Source organism: Cariama cristata, unplaced genomic scaffold (assembly GCF_000690535.1).
Source record: "Cariama cristata isolate BGI_N322 unplaced genomic scaffold, ASM69053v1 scaffold6899, whole genome shotgun sequence".
Classification (NCBI taxonomy): Eukaryota; Metazoa; Chordata; class Aves; order Cariamiformes; family Cariamidae; genus Cariama; species Cariama cristata.
In genome coordinates, this window is record NW_009637303.1 from 1 (window position 1) to 14,610 (window position 14,610).

At 35.1% G+C, this 14,610-nt stretch overlaps 1 protein-coding gene across 1 annotated transcript in view; it reads left to right on the forward strand.

Moving 5' to 3' along the window:
* Window positions 1–5: 5 nt before the first annotated feature.
* The window catches only part of LOC104167871 (nebulin-like), a gene marked incomplete at both ends in the record, with an annotated part of 50,620 nt that continues 36,015 nt past the window's right edge, over window positions 6–14,610 (forward strand). Inside the window, 23 exon segments of the mRNA XM_009708262.1 lie at window positions 6–26; window positions 1,068–1,271; window positions 1,496–1,600; window positions 2,128–2,232; window positions 2,324–2,635; window positions 2,939–3,043; window positions 3,292–3,390; window positions 4,538–4,639; window positions 4,830–4,937; window positions 5,778–6,089; window positions 6,234–6,338; window positions 6,423–6,527; window positions 7,117–7,221; window positions 8,194–8,301; window positions 8,391–8,504; window positions 9,266–9,463; window positions 10,270–10,374; window positions 10,948–11,052; window positions 11,132–11,236; window positions 11,720–11,827; window positions 12,505–12,618; window positions 13,102–13,299; window positions 13,978–14,082. Coding sequence (XP_009706564.1) covers window positions 6–26; window positions 1,068–1,271; window positions 1,496–1,600; window positions 2,128–2,232; window positions 2,324–2,635; window positions 2,939–3,043; window positions 3,292–3,390; window positions 4,538–4,639; window positions 4,830–4,937; window positions 5,778–6,089; window positions 6,234–6,338; window positions 6,423–6,527; window positions 7,117–7,221; window positions 8,194–8,301; window positions 8,391–8,504; window positions 9,266–9,463; window positions 10,270–10,374; window positions 10,948–11,052; window positions 11,132–11,236; window positions 11,720–11,827; window positions 12,505–12,618; window positions 13,102–13,299; window positions 13,978–14,082 — 3,048 coding nt within the window.

Below are 14,610 nucleotides of genomic sequence, written 5' to 3' on the forward strand. Positions count from 1 at the left end.
GGAAGGCCTACGACCTACAGAGTGATGTGCGTATATGTACAGATGTGGTAGCTACTGCTGTTGGTATTTAATATATTATAACCTTATTTTCATGGTTTGATATTATACAGTCACAAAAGATTTATCTTCAGACTGTTTTCTTCTGTTTTTCATGTTACTGCTGTTGTCTACTCTTTTTCATCTTTTAAAAAGTATTGGTGTTACCTCTAAATTTTATAAAAGCTTTAGTTGATATCTGCTATATTATATACAACTTTGGAGTGTTGTGATTTGAGAGGATAAAGGGTTTGTGTCTCTGATGGGACTTACATAATAATATCTATTTGATACTTCGGAATTAGGTGGCTTTTATTACTCCTGCTTATCTGAGTCGACTTAGTTTTCTTGCAATTAAGTAAAATTCCATGTAAGATAGCAGGTAATGTGTTTTAGTGGCTGATTTCAAACAGGAGATGTCAGTGCAGCTGATTTCCTGACTTGACTTTACTGCTTATCAGTCAACATGAGTCATTCTTCCTCTGTGTCAATTATGGGGAGTTGCGATTCATGTTACTTTCTGAAGGATTTGCATGATTACAACTTAAATAGTATTACCTGATACCACTTCAGGAGTTATGCCAGTTAGCTCTAGTCCCCATTACCACTATAACAGTTTTGGTTTTTTTTTTCCCTCCTTTTTGTCAGACTTCCTGGTGGGCAGCTTGGTTTTTTGTTTGAACTTGTAAATTGTTGAAGTGACTAGACGAATAAGTATTTTGGAGGGGACAGGAAGACTCTTTTAAGATCTTAATACTCATCATCATTAACAGCAATTCTGTTCAGTTATTTCCCCTCCATTTAACTTCACAAGGTTTAAAATGTGTTGTTTAAGAAATGAACTACTTTAAAACCTGATTCCCAGATTGTATTCATTTATGACACTGAACATCTCTTGTATATAAAAAGGATTAATCTAGCTCTAGCTGATTTGACATTGTCTAAAACATATACTGCTTTGTATAGTTTAAAATAATTGAGACAGTCATTTTAAACACAATGTTTTCCTTTTCTGACCATGTCTGATATAGGCTGTGTATAAGTCAGACCTAGAGTGGCTCCGTGGAATTGGCTGGTTGCCTAATGACTCTCCGGATGTTAAGAGAGTGAAGCATGCCCAGAATCTCCTGAGTGATAATGTGTATCGTACGCCTATTGAAAGCCTGAAATACACCAGTGTTGTTGATTCTCCTGACGTCCTTCTAGCTAAAGTGAACGCGGAACAAGTCAGCATTGTACGTTACAATGTTCTTAAAGTTGTTTCAAGGCTATAAAGAGTTAAAGAGAAATCTCACTGCTAAAATATAAAATTAATCAGTGATATTTTAAGTTAAGTTTAATGCTTTTCCAGACATTTTATTTTTTAGAGATGATAATTCAGGACAGATTTATGGGATTTTATGTTATTGACAAGTGAAATTCCATAATTACAATATCATAAAATGAACTATTTTAACAGCCAAAATACAAAGAAGCATGGGAAAAGGACAAGACTATGATTCATATTATGGCAGACACACCTGAAATCAACCTAGCCAAGACTAATGCTGTTAATTATAGCCAGGTATGCTTCTCATTCTATTTTCTACATTTCTATAAAATAGTATGTGTATCCTGTGATTTTTAACATTCTAAGATGTCACTTACAAAGTTGAAGATTAAGTCACATGAATCTCATTGAAGTCTGTTCTCATACAGGGCTTGCAACATTCCCTTCCCTCTACTAAGTATTCTTAAAATATTTAGACATTTTAAAATAAATGCTTGCATACAGCTGTTTAAAAATTATTAATATCATGCACCATTGAGATAATATTTTGTTGAAATGCACAAGAGCCCAAGGCATATAAATATTTTCTAAACTTTTACAAACACCCCTTTATGCACTATATGTTGCAAAACTGGTGTTGCAGGTATTGTACATGTTTGAAAGGCAGTAAGATTTGCAGCAGTATTTGTGGCTAGAGGCAGGAGTAATGCACAAAATATTGTCACGATATTTCAGTGAACAAATGGCAGTAAACTATGTGTTTCTTTAATGGCAAATGCCAGAGTATTTCGCGTACGTGTGATATTTTGCTGTCTTTTCAGAAACTGTATAAAGAAGCTTGGGATGAGGTGAAGATGAGTTGTGATTTGAGAGCAGATGCAATCCCAATCAAGGCAGCCAAAGCTTCTAGAGAAATTGCTAGTGATGTAAGTGCCAAAAGAGGCATCTAGCTCTTCACATGCTTTAAGAGCTATTTCATAATAACTGTTATAATGGTCATCTTTGCTCTTTACCCAGTATAAATACAAACTGGATCACGAGAAGCAGAAAGGACATTACGTTGGAGTTCCAAATGCAAAAGCAGATACAAAAATGCGGTTTGCCCTTGGCATAGGCAAAGTTCAGAGTGAACTAGAATACAAGAAACACTTTGCCAAATGGAAGACACAGTGCCACCTACCAGTCGACATGCTATCTATCCTATCAGCGAAACATGGTCAGTCTTTGGTCAGTGATGTTGATTACCGTCATTACTTGCATCAGTGGATCTGTCTTCCAGATCAGAATGATGTCATACAGGCTAGGAAAGCCTACGATCTTCAGAGTGATGTAAGTTAACATGAAAACTTAGCTTAACTTATTATTGTATTGTCTCTTAGTCTGCTTCAGCTCTAAGTAGTGGGAATCTTCTGCTGAAGTCACTGGATTGGCTTTGCTGTTTATTAGGAATGCAAAGTATGTGCCATGGTTATATATTGCCAAGTTTGAAGTGTGATAAATTCAGATATAGTGCTCATGTTGGAATTATTGCTCTCCTTTTAACCAGTGGAAGTAAGTGCCATTATTTATGAAACTTGCTGGATTGTACAGGGAACTGTAGCTAACAGCATGGACCCTATTTTGTTTTCTCAGGCTATTTACAAATCTGATTTAGAATGGCTACGGGGAATTGGATGGTTGCCAAATGATTCAGTTGGAATCAACCATGTCAAACATGCTGGAGATCTCTTGAATGAGGTAACAAAATGCTTTTCAATACTAAAATTTTCTTAAGGGTATTTGTAACTTAAAGAATTTTTAATGATTGAATACACCAATATTTTTTTAAATAAAAAATACAACTGGAGTATTTCCACAGCGTTCATTGTGCATGGAGAGTTTTTCTTTCATGTAAACTTTCTTGTCTTGTCTATGTATTCAGAATTGCTGTGTTAGCTATAAAATATTCCAGTATAATCTGACTGTTCATATTTTCTCTTTTATAGAGAAAGTACCGTACAAAAGCCGAAACTCTTCCATTTACTCCGGTGGCGGACAGAGTTGATTATATCACAGCAAAGCATAGTGGTGAAATTCTTAGTGATGTAAGTTTGCCAGCATGTTTCCAGGCTGTTAACTTAGTCTATGTATTTACATGGTAGAATTTTACCTTTAAAAGGATAGTTATTTTATCTTTTTAAAAAAATGCAAAAGAATTCTTGATCAGCCTCTGGGAATTCTGTGAATGTATAACATAAAGATGAACAGGACTTCACTAGCTCATCCTCATCACTTAAGAGGGAAGAAGCTCTTCAAGCAGAATAACATCTTTCTTAGACATGTGAAAAGCCAGTGATAGTTCTGCAACCAGTCCCTTCTTTGAGTCTTGGCTGGTATCATTGGTGATCATTGCCAACATGAACATAAATAGCTGCTTGCACTCTGGCAACCATAATGTTTAATCCTTCTCACTTATGCCAACATGAGTTTACACTTTTTAGTTAACTACTGTGTAATAATAAACAGGAGGAAAACGGGTGTGCTGTCAGCTTGCCATTCTTCATATGTTTTTGAAGGCTAGTCTGTGAGGAGCTGGTCTGTGAATATGAAATGGCATGACCCCCTCTCAGTTCATGAGTTTGTGTTTCTTTTTTGCTATATGCTTCTGTTAAAGAACAGGCCAAGCTAAACACTTACATTAACTCAAACACTTGTAAAAGGCTGGCAATAACAATGATACAGTTGAATTGAATGGCATACTGCCACGCAAAAACATACACACCTTTGGGCACATCCTGTGCTTGGGAACATGACTCAGTGTAGATATCTGTGGTTGGCAGATGCTAGAATGCTGCATTGACATTGAGATCAGGCTGAGTAAAGAAGTTTGCTCTCAAAAAGCGTAAAGTCTATTGCCCTGGTTCAAACACTTCTTGCTTGGCTGTTGTCTGTAAATCCCTGTAGACAAAAGAGGTAGCTTAACTTTGACTTCTGAAGAGTCTTCCCTGTCCATCCAGCTGCCTTGGAACAAATTTTCAAAATTTTCTCTGAGAAATTTTGTACTTTTTTGTCTTGTATAGTTTCCTTTTTAAAAAAATACCCATTTGGATATATATTTAATGTGTCATGTCTAATAGCCTTGCAAATTCAGTGTTTTATACATTATTTCATGCATAAAATATGGGTCTTGGTATTATGTTTTCCCAGTTTTGTGACGATGTTGCAAGATAGTAATTTCTTTCTCTGTTCTAGGTTAAATACCACAAAGCATGGAATGAGGTCAAGTCAAATTATACTCTAACAGATACACCACAGCTTGATATGGCCCGAGAGGCAGCCAGAATTCTTAATCAGGTATGTGATCTCTCCTTGGCAGTTTCTACTCACATTAATAACTATTTCTAGGAATTTAAAAAACTTGCCTTATTAAGAACATCCTAAAGGAAGGTTTCGTTACCCTTATACTTTAATATACACTACGTATATACAGTAATAATTATCATTCTAATAGTGCTGAATTCCTCCTCACTTTTATTTTCCACAGAGTTTGTACAAGGAAAGTTGGGAGAAAGAAAAAGCCACTGGTTACCTCTTACCTCCTGACACTGTGCAGATCAGTCATGCCAAACACTCAAACGATGTCCAAAGTGAGGTAATAATTTTTCTCATTAGGAAGGCAGGTGCTTGAAAGCCTGGAAATGTAAAAGGCCTTGCAAATTCAACAACAGACATAGAAAACTTTCCATTAGGGGTAACATCCACTAGACTTTTCATGACCCATGAAGTCCGCTGTCCTCCAAACAATTCAGCCATCTTTGTTATTATGGATTTTACAGATACCAGTGCTGAAAGGTCAGATTCTCCTTTCCACCTTCGCTTTCTCCAGAAACAGTCCTTTCAAAATCAACTAGGGTGGACTTCCATATTTTATAAATGTTAAAAAATTAAAGTGATATTATGATTATAATATATAGCTCTGGTTTAACTTTTGGCATACTATGGAGGCTTCTTCCTTGAAAAACTGCAAGATAGTATGCACATTGCATTTTAAACTTTTGCGTAATGGATGTTGAAATTGCTACATGACTCTTACTTTGAATATACATTTTATCATAACAGTGTGATGTAAATACCTTAAATAAGCATCCACTCTTCAGAAAATCTCAAATAATTTGTTATAAAAATTTGTTACAAAACTGAGGCTAAATGCACTTATTTTCTTTTGTCTTGTGTTGAAAATCCTGTTCACTGAGAAATGGTAGCATGTTAGTCTAGAAAATGATATATTTTGAAGTCGAAGGACTATGCAAAGTAACGTTACTGTTTGTGTCGTATTTTTATCTGTTCACGTACTGAAAACCTAAGACTGCAGTTGACAACTGCCTGTCTCATCTAGTCTTTGTGGTGACAAAACCATAGCTGTTCACAGGTTAAAAACAGAGCAGATATAATCAGTGCTGATTTTATACATATTTCTCCTCTCTTCCATCAGCTTAAATACAAAGCTGACTACATCAAACAAAGAGGTCACTATGTTGGAGTTGCCAGTATGAGAGATGATCCAAAACTGGTGTGGTTTGAGCATGCAGGCGAGATCCAGAATGACAGATTGTACAAATCAAACTATCACAAAACAAAGGCCAAAATTCACATCCCTCCAGATATGGTGTCAGTTGTAGCAGCAAAGGAATGTCAGACCTTGGTCAGCAATATTGACTACCACCACTACCTGCATGAATGGACGTGCCATCCTGACCAGAATGACTGCATTCAGGCAAGGAAGGCCTATGATCTGCAAAGTGATGTAAGTGATATTACATACATGCTGTGTAATTTCCATACTATGTAATTAGTTTCATCTAAGTGTATTGTCCATATTACCCAAGTCTGAAAAATGTCATCCTGAGTTGATAATTTCTTTCCCTTTTTATTATCTTTTATGGTTTAGAATCTTTATAAATCTGATTTGGAATGGCTTCGTGGCTGTGGTTGGATTCCTTTGGATTCAGTAGAACATAAGAAAGTTAAGAATGCACAAGAACTGATAAATAAGGTAAGAGAAAATATTTTAGCAGTTATTCAGTTAGCTCTTCTTTCTCATGCACAGTGTTTAAGAAAATATTTCATGTCTTTGCAGAGAGCGTATACGAAAGAAGCTCTTGATAACTTTTCGAATTATACCAGTGTGGTTGACACTCCCGACGTTGTTTTGGCAAAGATTAATTCTGTCAATCAGAGTGATGTATGTACTTTTTTAAAAATAGAAACTGTTATATTACTAGAATTAGTAGATGACTTAATTGCTTTTGCTAAACTATATTGTATTTAGCTTTGTGTGTGTGTGTGTGTGTGTGTGCATATGCATGCTTCATTAATAATAGACTTTAACTGGAGTAAATAAGTTTATTAAGAAGTTATATAAATGAACAACATGATATTGCTATCCAAAATAATTTTGCATTTTTCTGTAGAAGAATATAGCATGTCCCTTATTTAGAGTTTACATAAATTTTGCTTGTCGTAGTTCAAAATTGAGTCTTGTTCTTGGTAAACAGCAGTTAGTTGTATAGTGCTAGTGAAGTTCCTGGTGTTGCTACTAAACTGTATTTGCTGATCAGTATGTTTAATTTCACTAGAATACTGTGTGGATGTTATGGTGTGACATACTGATGACATTTGCCTGTGTACTATAGCGGTTGGAAAGTACTACGCAACATTACTGACTTTATTGATAACATAGCAGAAAATTAGTGTCTACTTCTAACAGATGGACTAGTTAGGATAACTTATTTCTCCTGTGGAATTAACACTGTGTTTATTTTCTTTTGTAGATAAAATACAAAGAAACATTTAACCTTGAGAAAGGCCAGTATATTGGGTCTGATGATACTCCGGCACTGAACCATGCCAAAGACATGTCCTTACTATACAGTGATGTAAGATTCAATAAATATCTAATAAGCTTTAATTTGTTTATTTTGAAAGCAACAGAATGTGCAGTGGACTTCAGAAAACTGTTCTATTTCTGTTTCTGTCATTAGTCTACTGGGTGGCACTGGGAAAGTTATTTAATCTCTTTTTTCCTTTAGTTTTTCCCAGTTTGGATCATTGGGATAAGGACAATTTCTTTCCTTATTGAACTGATCTTAAAGCACTGCTGTGTGGTGTTTTGAAGTAGTAATAGCAGTGGTAGTAGTATAGTTTGTGTGACAAAACCAGTGTATATTTCCACCCAGTAATATTTTCCTAGACTACTGAATAAATTTGCTTTTTTTTTAATAAGAGAGGAAAATTGTGGATTATTTATATTATTAAGCAGTTACTTTTGAGTAGTCTCACTAATTTTAATGGGAAATCTCTATTTTTTGAAAACGTAAATGACTACTCACTCATACGAGTAGGTGCTTTGTAATTTAGTCTCAAGGTAAATATTTTTAATATTTAACAAAATATTATGTATTAGAAAAGTGCCACTGACACAGTTAATACTTTTATAATAAACAATAGTATTGAAGTTTTTTACAATTTTGAACATGTATGTATAAAATTAGCAATGTCAATTCTATACTGCACTTTTAAACAAGAGTTCATATCTACATTTTGGATATTTTTATTACTCTTCTGGATGAGAAATGTTGAATTCCAAATATAGTAAAGAAAGTAGAGATCAACTCAAATTTGTGCTTAGGTACCTTCCTGAATTGGAACACTTATTCTGTTTGCCTTACTCACACTGAATAAGTGTTTAAAATTGACATTCTTCATTTACTTTATTGGGACAAGTCATGGAATAAGGAACTACTGTATGAAAGTAGTCATATTCCAGGTGTGTATAAATGGCAGACTCAGGTTTCTTGGAAGGTATAACAGAGTTTTTATCAAAACCTGTATGTGTTTCGTTTGTCTAGAAACTTTATAAAAATGCTTGGGAAATTAGCAAGCCCATTGGATATACTTTGGATGAGAAATATATTCCACTTGTTGGAGCGAAGCATGCAAACTACATAAATAGTGAGGTTAGTATGAATTTTCCATTCTTTCTCTTTTTCTTTTTGCTATACATTGTTAGAATGAACTTTAAAATTTCCACATTAATATTTTGCAGCTTAAATATAAGGAAATATATGAGAAGCTGAAAGGCCATTACCTGGCTGGGAAGGATATTGGTGATTTCCCCAGTGTCATTCATTCACTAGCTTTCCAGAAAATGAGGAGTGCGGTAAGGAGAGAATTAGTCTTGCTGTAGTATTTTCCATTTTCTTTATTTTAATGTGACATATTTGAACATAAATAATGCAATGCTTAATGATGTTAGTAAAAGTGTTTTCAACATGTTTCCTGAATGGTTATTTTGTACGTGGGTTGAATAATTGAACTTGAAATTATTTAGGAGATTAAGAAGGGATTTGTTTAGCTATTAGACATACTAGGATAGGTAAAAAACTTTTTCCTGTTTCAGTTTAAGAATCTGAGCAGTAAGAAATACTACATGACTTGGGATACTTTTGCTTTACAAAAAAAGTGTTAATTTTAAATTGAAATAGGAATTTAAGAACTGGAAAAGTAAATCCACATTTAGTGTTTTGTTATTGTCACCACTGCACATATAGCATATCAGGCAGGGCATAAAGTTAGTATAATCCCAAATATTCTGTCTTCATTCAGTCAGGGAGATTTAACTAGATTAAAAACATGTTTGTAGCATATGACATTTTTATCTTGAAGTCTTGTTAGTTTTCCTACCAGCTGTTAAATCTGCAAGTGAAGAAGGTCATTTTTGTCCTCCTAGAACTTCGTCAGAAGAAATGGTGATTAATACCGAAGTTAAGAGGTCATCCTATTGAATTCCATGGGAGCTTAGCTACTAAGTCCAGAAAGCATGCCTCAGAATATGCTATAACCTGTAGCCTATTAGAATCAAAATTATGCAGAAAACCACTATTGTCTCTTTTCATCTTTTCCCCAATCTTTCTTTTTTAGTTGGCATACAGAAAGAATTATGAAGACACCAAAGCAAATGTCCATATTCCAAGTGACATGATGAATCACGTGCTAGCCAAGAAGTGCCAGTATATTCTCAGTGATCTTGAGTATCGAACTTACTTTCACCAGTGGAACTGTTCACCTGAAGAAAATGATGTTATTCAAGCCAGAAAAGCCCAGGAAATTTTGAGTGATGTATGTGTTTCATTTATTTGTTTGACATTTTTACAGGTTTCTTTGGGACATTTTAATGATCTGGGTATTTATTATTCATTTGTAAACTGGAAAAATTTTAAGTTAACATTTATGAAAGCTTCCCACAGGTCACTGCTATCAACATTTAATATCTCTTTGACTGGATGGGACTGTATAGAAAACTTGCCATCTGGTACATGCAAAGAAGAAATGTAGATGTACCATGGTACAGTCAGGATGTTGCTGCACTGCAGTGATCGTTATGTATTTTAATTGTGAATGTTGTAATTTGCACAGGGGCCAGGACAGCATCCACAGTCCTCCTGGATCCAGTGGGTCCGGAACAGACTTCTTTTCGTTCATTTGCGGTTGTTTCAGTCCCCAGAGCCTGAGCTGAACAAATGGCATGCTTTACCACAACGATTTTTCACATTACATAGGCAACAGTATTTCAACTTGGGCCAACCAACCTTCTTAATAAAATTTGATGATGTGTTAATTGCCTGGCCTATTACTATGCTGTATTATTTGGTTTAGTTTCCCTTGCAAATCCTGTGGGTAAAAATTGTTCAGTTAAACCATGAGATGGGCTACTTTTCTCTGTGCTCACATTTAAACTTCCAAGTAGATTGGAATTACTGAATGAGACTGGTTCAGATTTGGTGGTAAACTTCTGCATTGAGTTTGCACAAGTGGAAGATACAGAGAGAAGAATATAGAAGAATATAGAGAAGAAACAAATACTACTCTCTTCAAGCAAAAGGCAAATTTCTTCCTAACTTAATAGTCTCTTTTCTTCCATTTAGGTGGTGTATAAAGATGACTTAAATTGGCTGAAGGGACTTGGATGTTATGTCTGGGATACTCCACAAATCCTGCATGCTAAAAAATCGTATGACCTCCAGAGCCAAGTAAGCGTATTTTCCTTAAATAAGTAAATATAAGATTTTTTTTTTCTTCCATTTATGATTCACTGGAACTGACATCTGTCCTAGTCCAAAGCAGAATGAAGTAATTCCTATTACCTAAGAAATATTTTGTTCAAACTATTATAGTACACTCTCCCAGTTTTGTCTCTAGAGACATGATCACTTTTGTTACTGAAAGAGCAGAAAACTTAGGAGAATGGAAGGACAGCAAGGCCATAGTTTTTAACCATGAGAAGGTAACACTTCGTCTTTCTATATGCCGCCCTGTGCACAAGATACCTCAGTGAGACATTTATTTTGGGAAAATAGTGTCTCTTGCCTTACTGATTGTACTCTTAGCCTATTAGCTGCTATACAGTGATGTGCAATTTTCATTATTCCTTATTTCACACTGGCTATATATTAAGTATTTCTTTTCTATGGCCTGTCACTTTTAAAGTTGGTCTTAACTGGGCCATAATCCTGGCCTTCAGTTGTCCAGAACTGATTTTAAAGGAAGCTGGCAGGGAATTTCCTAGTCATTTTCAGCATTAATGTTTTGGTTTTTTTCCTTAGATAAAATATACAGCTGCAGGAAAAGAGAATTTGCAGAACTTTGGTGTTGTTACTGACACACCTCTCTACGTGACTGCAGTGCAGAGTGGCGTAATTGCTAGTGATGTGAGTCTCCTCACTTTTTCTACTCAGGCTTTTCCCTATGCTCCTTCTGAGCTGACTAAATCTGTCTGTCGTCTTACAGGTGAAATACAAGCAAGATTACCACAAAACTAAGGACAAGTATACAACTGTGACTGAAACAGTGGATTCTGAAAGAGTTCAAAACCTGAAACATCTCTTTAGCAATGTAAGTGTTTCTACAATTTATTTTTTTTTTTCTCTTAAGGTGCTGCTATATGGAGTTTTTGATTTATTTTGTTTGTTCACTCTGTTCGACGATAAACGTCCAAACATGGAGCTTATCAAAGCCAGTGACAGCCTTCGGCATTGCTTGAGCATGGGGAAGATGCTGTATTTCAGACAGAGGGCATATTTTCTAACTGTAGTTCCAGTCTTCTCAAAATACATGCATTAATAAATGGATTCCCTGAAGAAACTTGCACCTGAACAAAATTAAGACCTTGTATGAGAATGGACATGAAGGGTTAGAAAGCATTTTTGTCACTCTTTATCTGCACAGTCAAGGTTAAACTAGTGTACTGCCTCTTGATATTAAGTGATAGTTACGGTGTATAAATAAAAACAGAAGGGCTTTTGATTTCTGTTGGTCATTGGTTATTACCCAGGAGAAGAATTTTTCCACTCACAGAGACTTTCTGTTTCCCCATAGAATCTCTACAAGGAAGCCTGGGAAAAAGTGAAAGCGACTGGCTATATAATGCCCTCTGATGCTGTATCCCTATCACGTGCAAAAGAACTAAAGCATAATGCTAGTATTGTAAGTGAATAAAATACTTCCCTTTTTTTAATCAGATCATCAATTCTAGCAATTAAATCCTTCAGGTCTTGCAGATACTAGAGGTATTTAAAAGGTTTTTTTCAGTTATCCTCTATTTTTAATTTAGATATAATATTTATCTGTAGATAATCAGTTTTCTGTGATAATTATTTGGATAACAGATAGTCCTTTGCTGCCTCTTTTCATGGAAAAAAAAATCGTATTTTATAGTAATAGAAACTGTTTCTTGGAAATGTCTGGTTAGATTTTTTGTAGTCTAAATTGCATAAGCATCCAGGTCAGAAAAATACCAAACATCTTTAAATGATGCTTTACCTAGTGTAGAAGAACATAATCTTGTGGTTTACTGAACTGAGGCTTATGAGAGATCACTCTCTTCATGGATATCTTTAACTGAAAGAGCTGGAACAATAAAAAAATAGCTGATTCTACATCTAGGTATTTTTAAAGTCTTCTAGTCAGCTGTTATTTTTACAACATGATAGTTATGATGTGATTTCTTTGCCATTTAAAATAAAACAGAAAACCAAGATCCTGCTTTAAAGGTTTTCTCTGCTTGTTAGACTCAACTAAATCTTTTGCTTAGTGATTACTTTTGTTCCAAAAATGGACTCACTGAAGTCAGTTATTTGTTGCCTTCCTTTGCATCTGCTTAGGTAAAATACCGAGAGGAATATGACAAGTTTAAAGCACTGTACACCCTACCCAGAGGTGTTGAGGATGATCCCAATACCGCAAGGTGCCTTAGAGTTGGAAAGCTTAATATTGATGTAAGTGTTGTTTTCTGATGTGTGTTTTCCTGATAAAACCATACTTACCTCAGAAGAGACTTCTCAAAGAATCCACATGCCTGCATTCAGCTATTTCCGCATGCATTTGGCAGCGTTCAGTATTTGCTAAATTCTATAACACACCTACAAATGTCTTTTCAAGCTTGTGACTCCACTGCAAAATTACCTGCATGGCTAAACCTTTAGTGTGGTATGTTTATGTATAAAACAGAGCACTACATAGTCTACCTCCTTTTAACATGTGAGTACAATGAAAATTTGACATATCATATTTTGTCACCCTTGTTAAGGTTCTGCTAATTATTTTTAGAGCAGGCAAGACATAAATTTTAGTCATAGCCAAAGTCATTGCTCTCCCAGTAACATTCCATGAAAGTACCAATAATTTTGCTGCAAATTTATCAACAGTTAATGCTTCAGACTATTTGTCAGTGTTATTAATGTACTGCTTTAACTCTGCAGCGTCTGTACAAGGAAGTCTATGAAAAGAATAAAGCCAAAGTCCACATTATTCCAGACATGGTAGACATAATTACTGCTAAGGATGCACAGAAGAAAGTCAGCGAAATTGATTACCGCACACATCTCCATGAATGGATCTGTCTACCAGATCTTCAAATCAATGCCCATGTTCGAAAAGTAACTGATCAACTCAGTGATGTAAGTTCACAAATCATGCGTTCGTGGCTCACTTTTTAAAAAGATTCTTGTATTTATCCTCTGTTAGAGGAAATGATTTAGCAAAAACTTAGTTGGAGCACTCTGAAGTTGCTACTTGAATCTATTGTATCACGCACCACTGAACAGCATCCGTGTCATGTTTTCATAACGCTTGGCAATAAGTGCATAGTTGAGATGTGGCTTAGTATGCGTAATTTCAGTGTTAGCAGTCTAGGTAATGGATCATAATATTACAGTTCTGCCAGTTCAGCCATCCCTGTCCGTAAGGTGTCCTTTATTATTTGGTTGCATAAGATGTGGAAATTTTGGAAGTTTGAGAAAATCCTGGTGATGCAAAGCCTCTATGCACTTGCCTTGCATAGGTCAGGCCAGGAGCAGGCCAGTGTTCTATCAGTAAATCACTGCCCAGTAGGATACACAAGTAGTTTTTTTAAAAAATCATTGGGTTTTTTTATTTATTGGCCAAATTGCAGCAATAAAGAAAAATTATTTAAATTCCAAAAGGAATTGTTTTGATTTTCTCAAACTAAAAAAAATTCAAAATACTGGAAACCTTACTTCCCATCATTTGACAGTTGTGTTTCAGGCTGGTTTAGCAATAAGGGATTAGATGCTAGTGGAAGTTTTACAGATTGCTTCTTTGCTCTGATACCTTAGGTGATATACAAGGATGATCTTAACTGGCTGAAAGGCATTGGCTGCTTTGTTTGGGACACTCCTGAAATTCTCCATGCCAAACACGCCTACGATCTTCGCAGTGATGTGAGTGGATACACTGGTTTTACTTAGTTTTTTTCACTCTGTTGTATTAAAAGGATGGAGTAGCTTTATTCTACTCCAGGTATAATCTGGAAAATGTCATATATCCTTCTCTACTGAAGTATTCATTAAATAACCATATATGGTTATTTAAACTGCTGCTCTGAAAGTAGATGTTGTCAGGTTACATCCCACTCAGTAAGACATTAAGCATATGTTTAAATACCTGTCTTCTCAAAAAAGCATTTAAAACAGTAATTCTTCATTCAGAACCCTTGAAGTAAAGCAGAAATTATGCAGAATTCATATTAAAAAAAAAGTAATTTAATGCTGATTTTACGATTTCTTTTTGTCCTCTCAAGATCTTATGACATATCTTTAGTTTGGGATTAAGCCATTAAAATGGGAGAATAACCATTCTGGTTTTCAAGAATGTATATCCCTTCATAAATTCTGTATCAGAAGTATGTTGGATATTTATCATATGGTACATATGCCTATTCTATGAATGAATATTGATATTTCCTAATA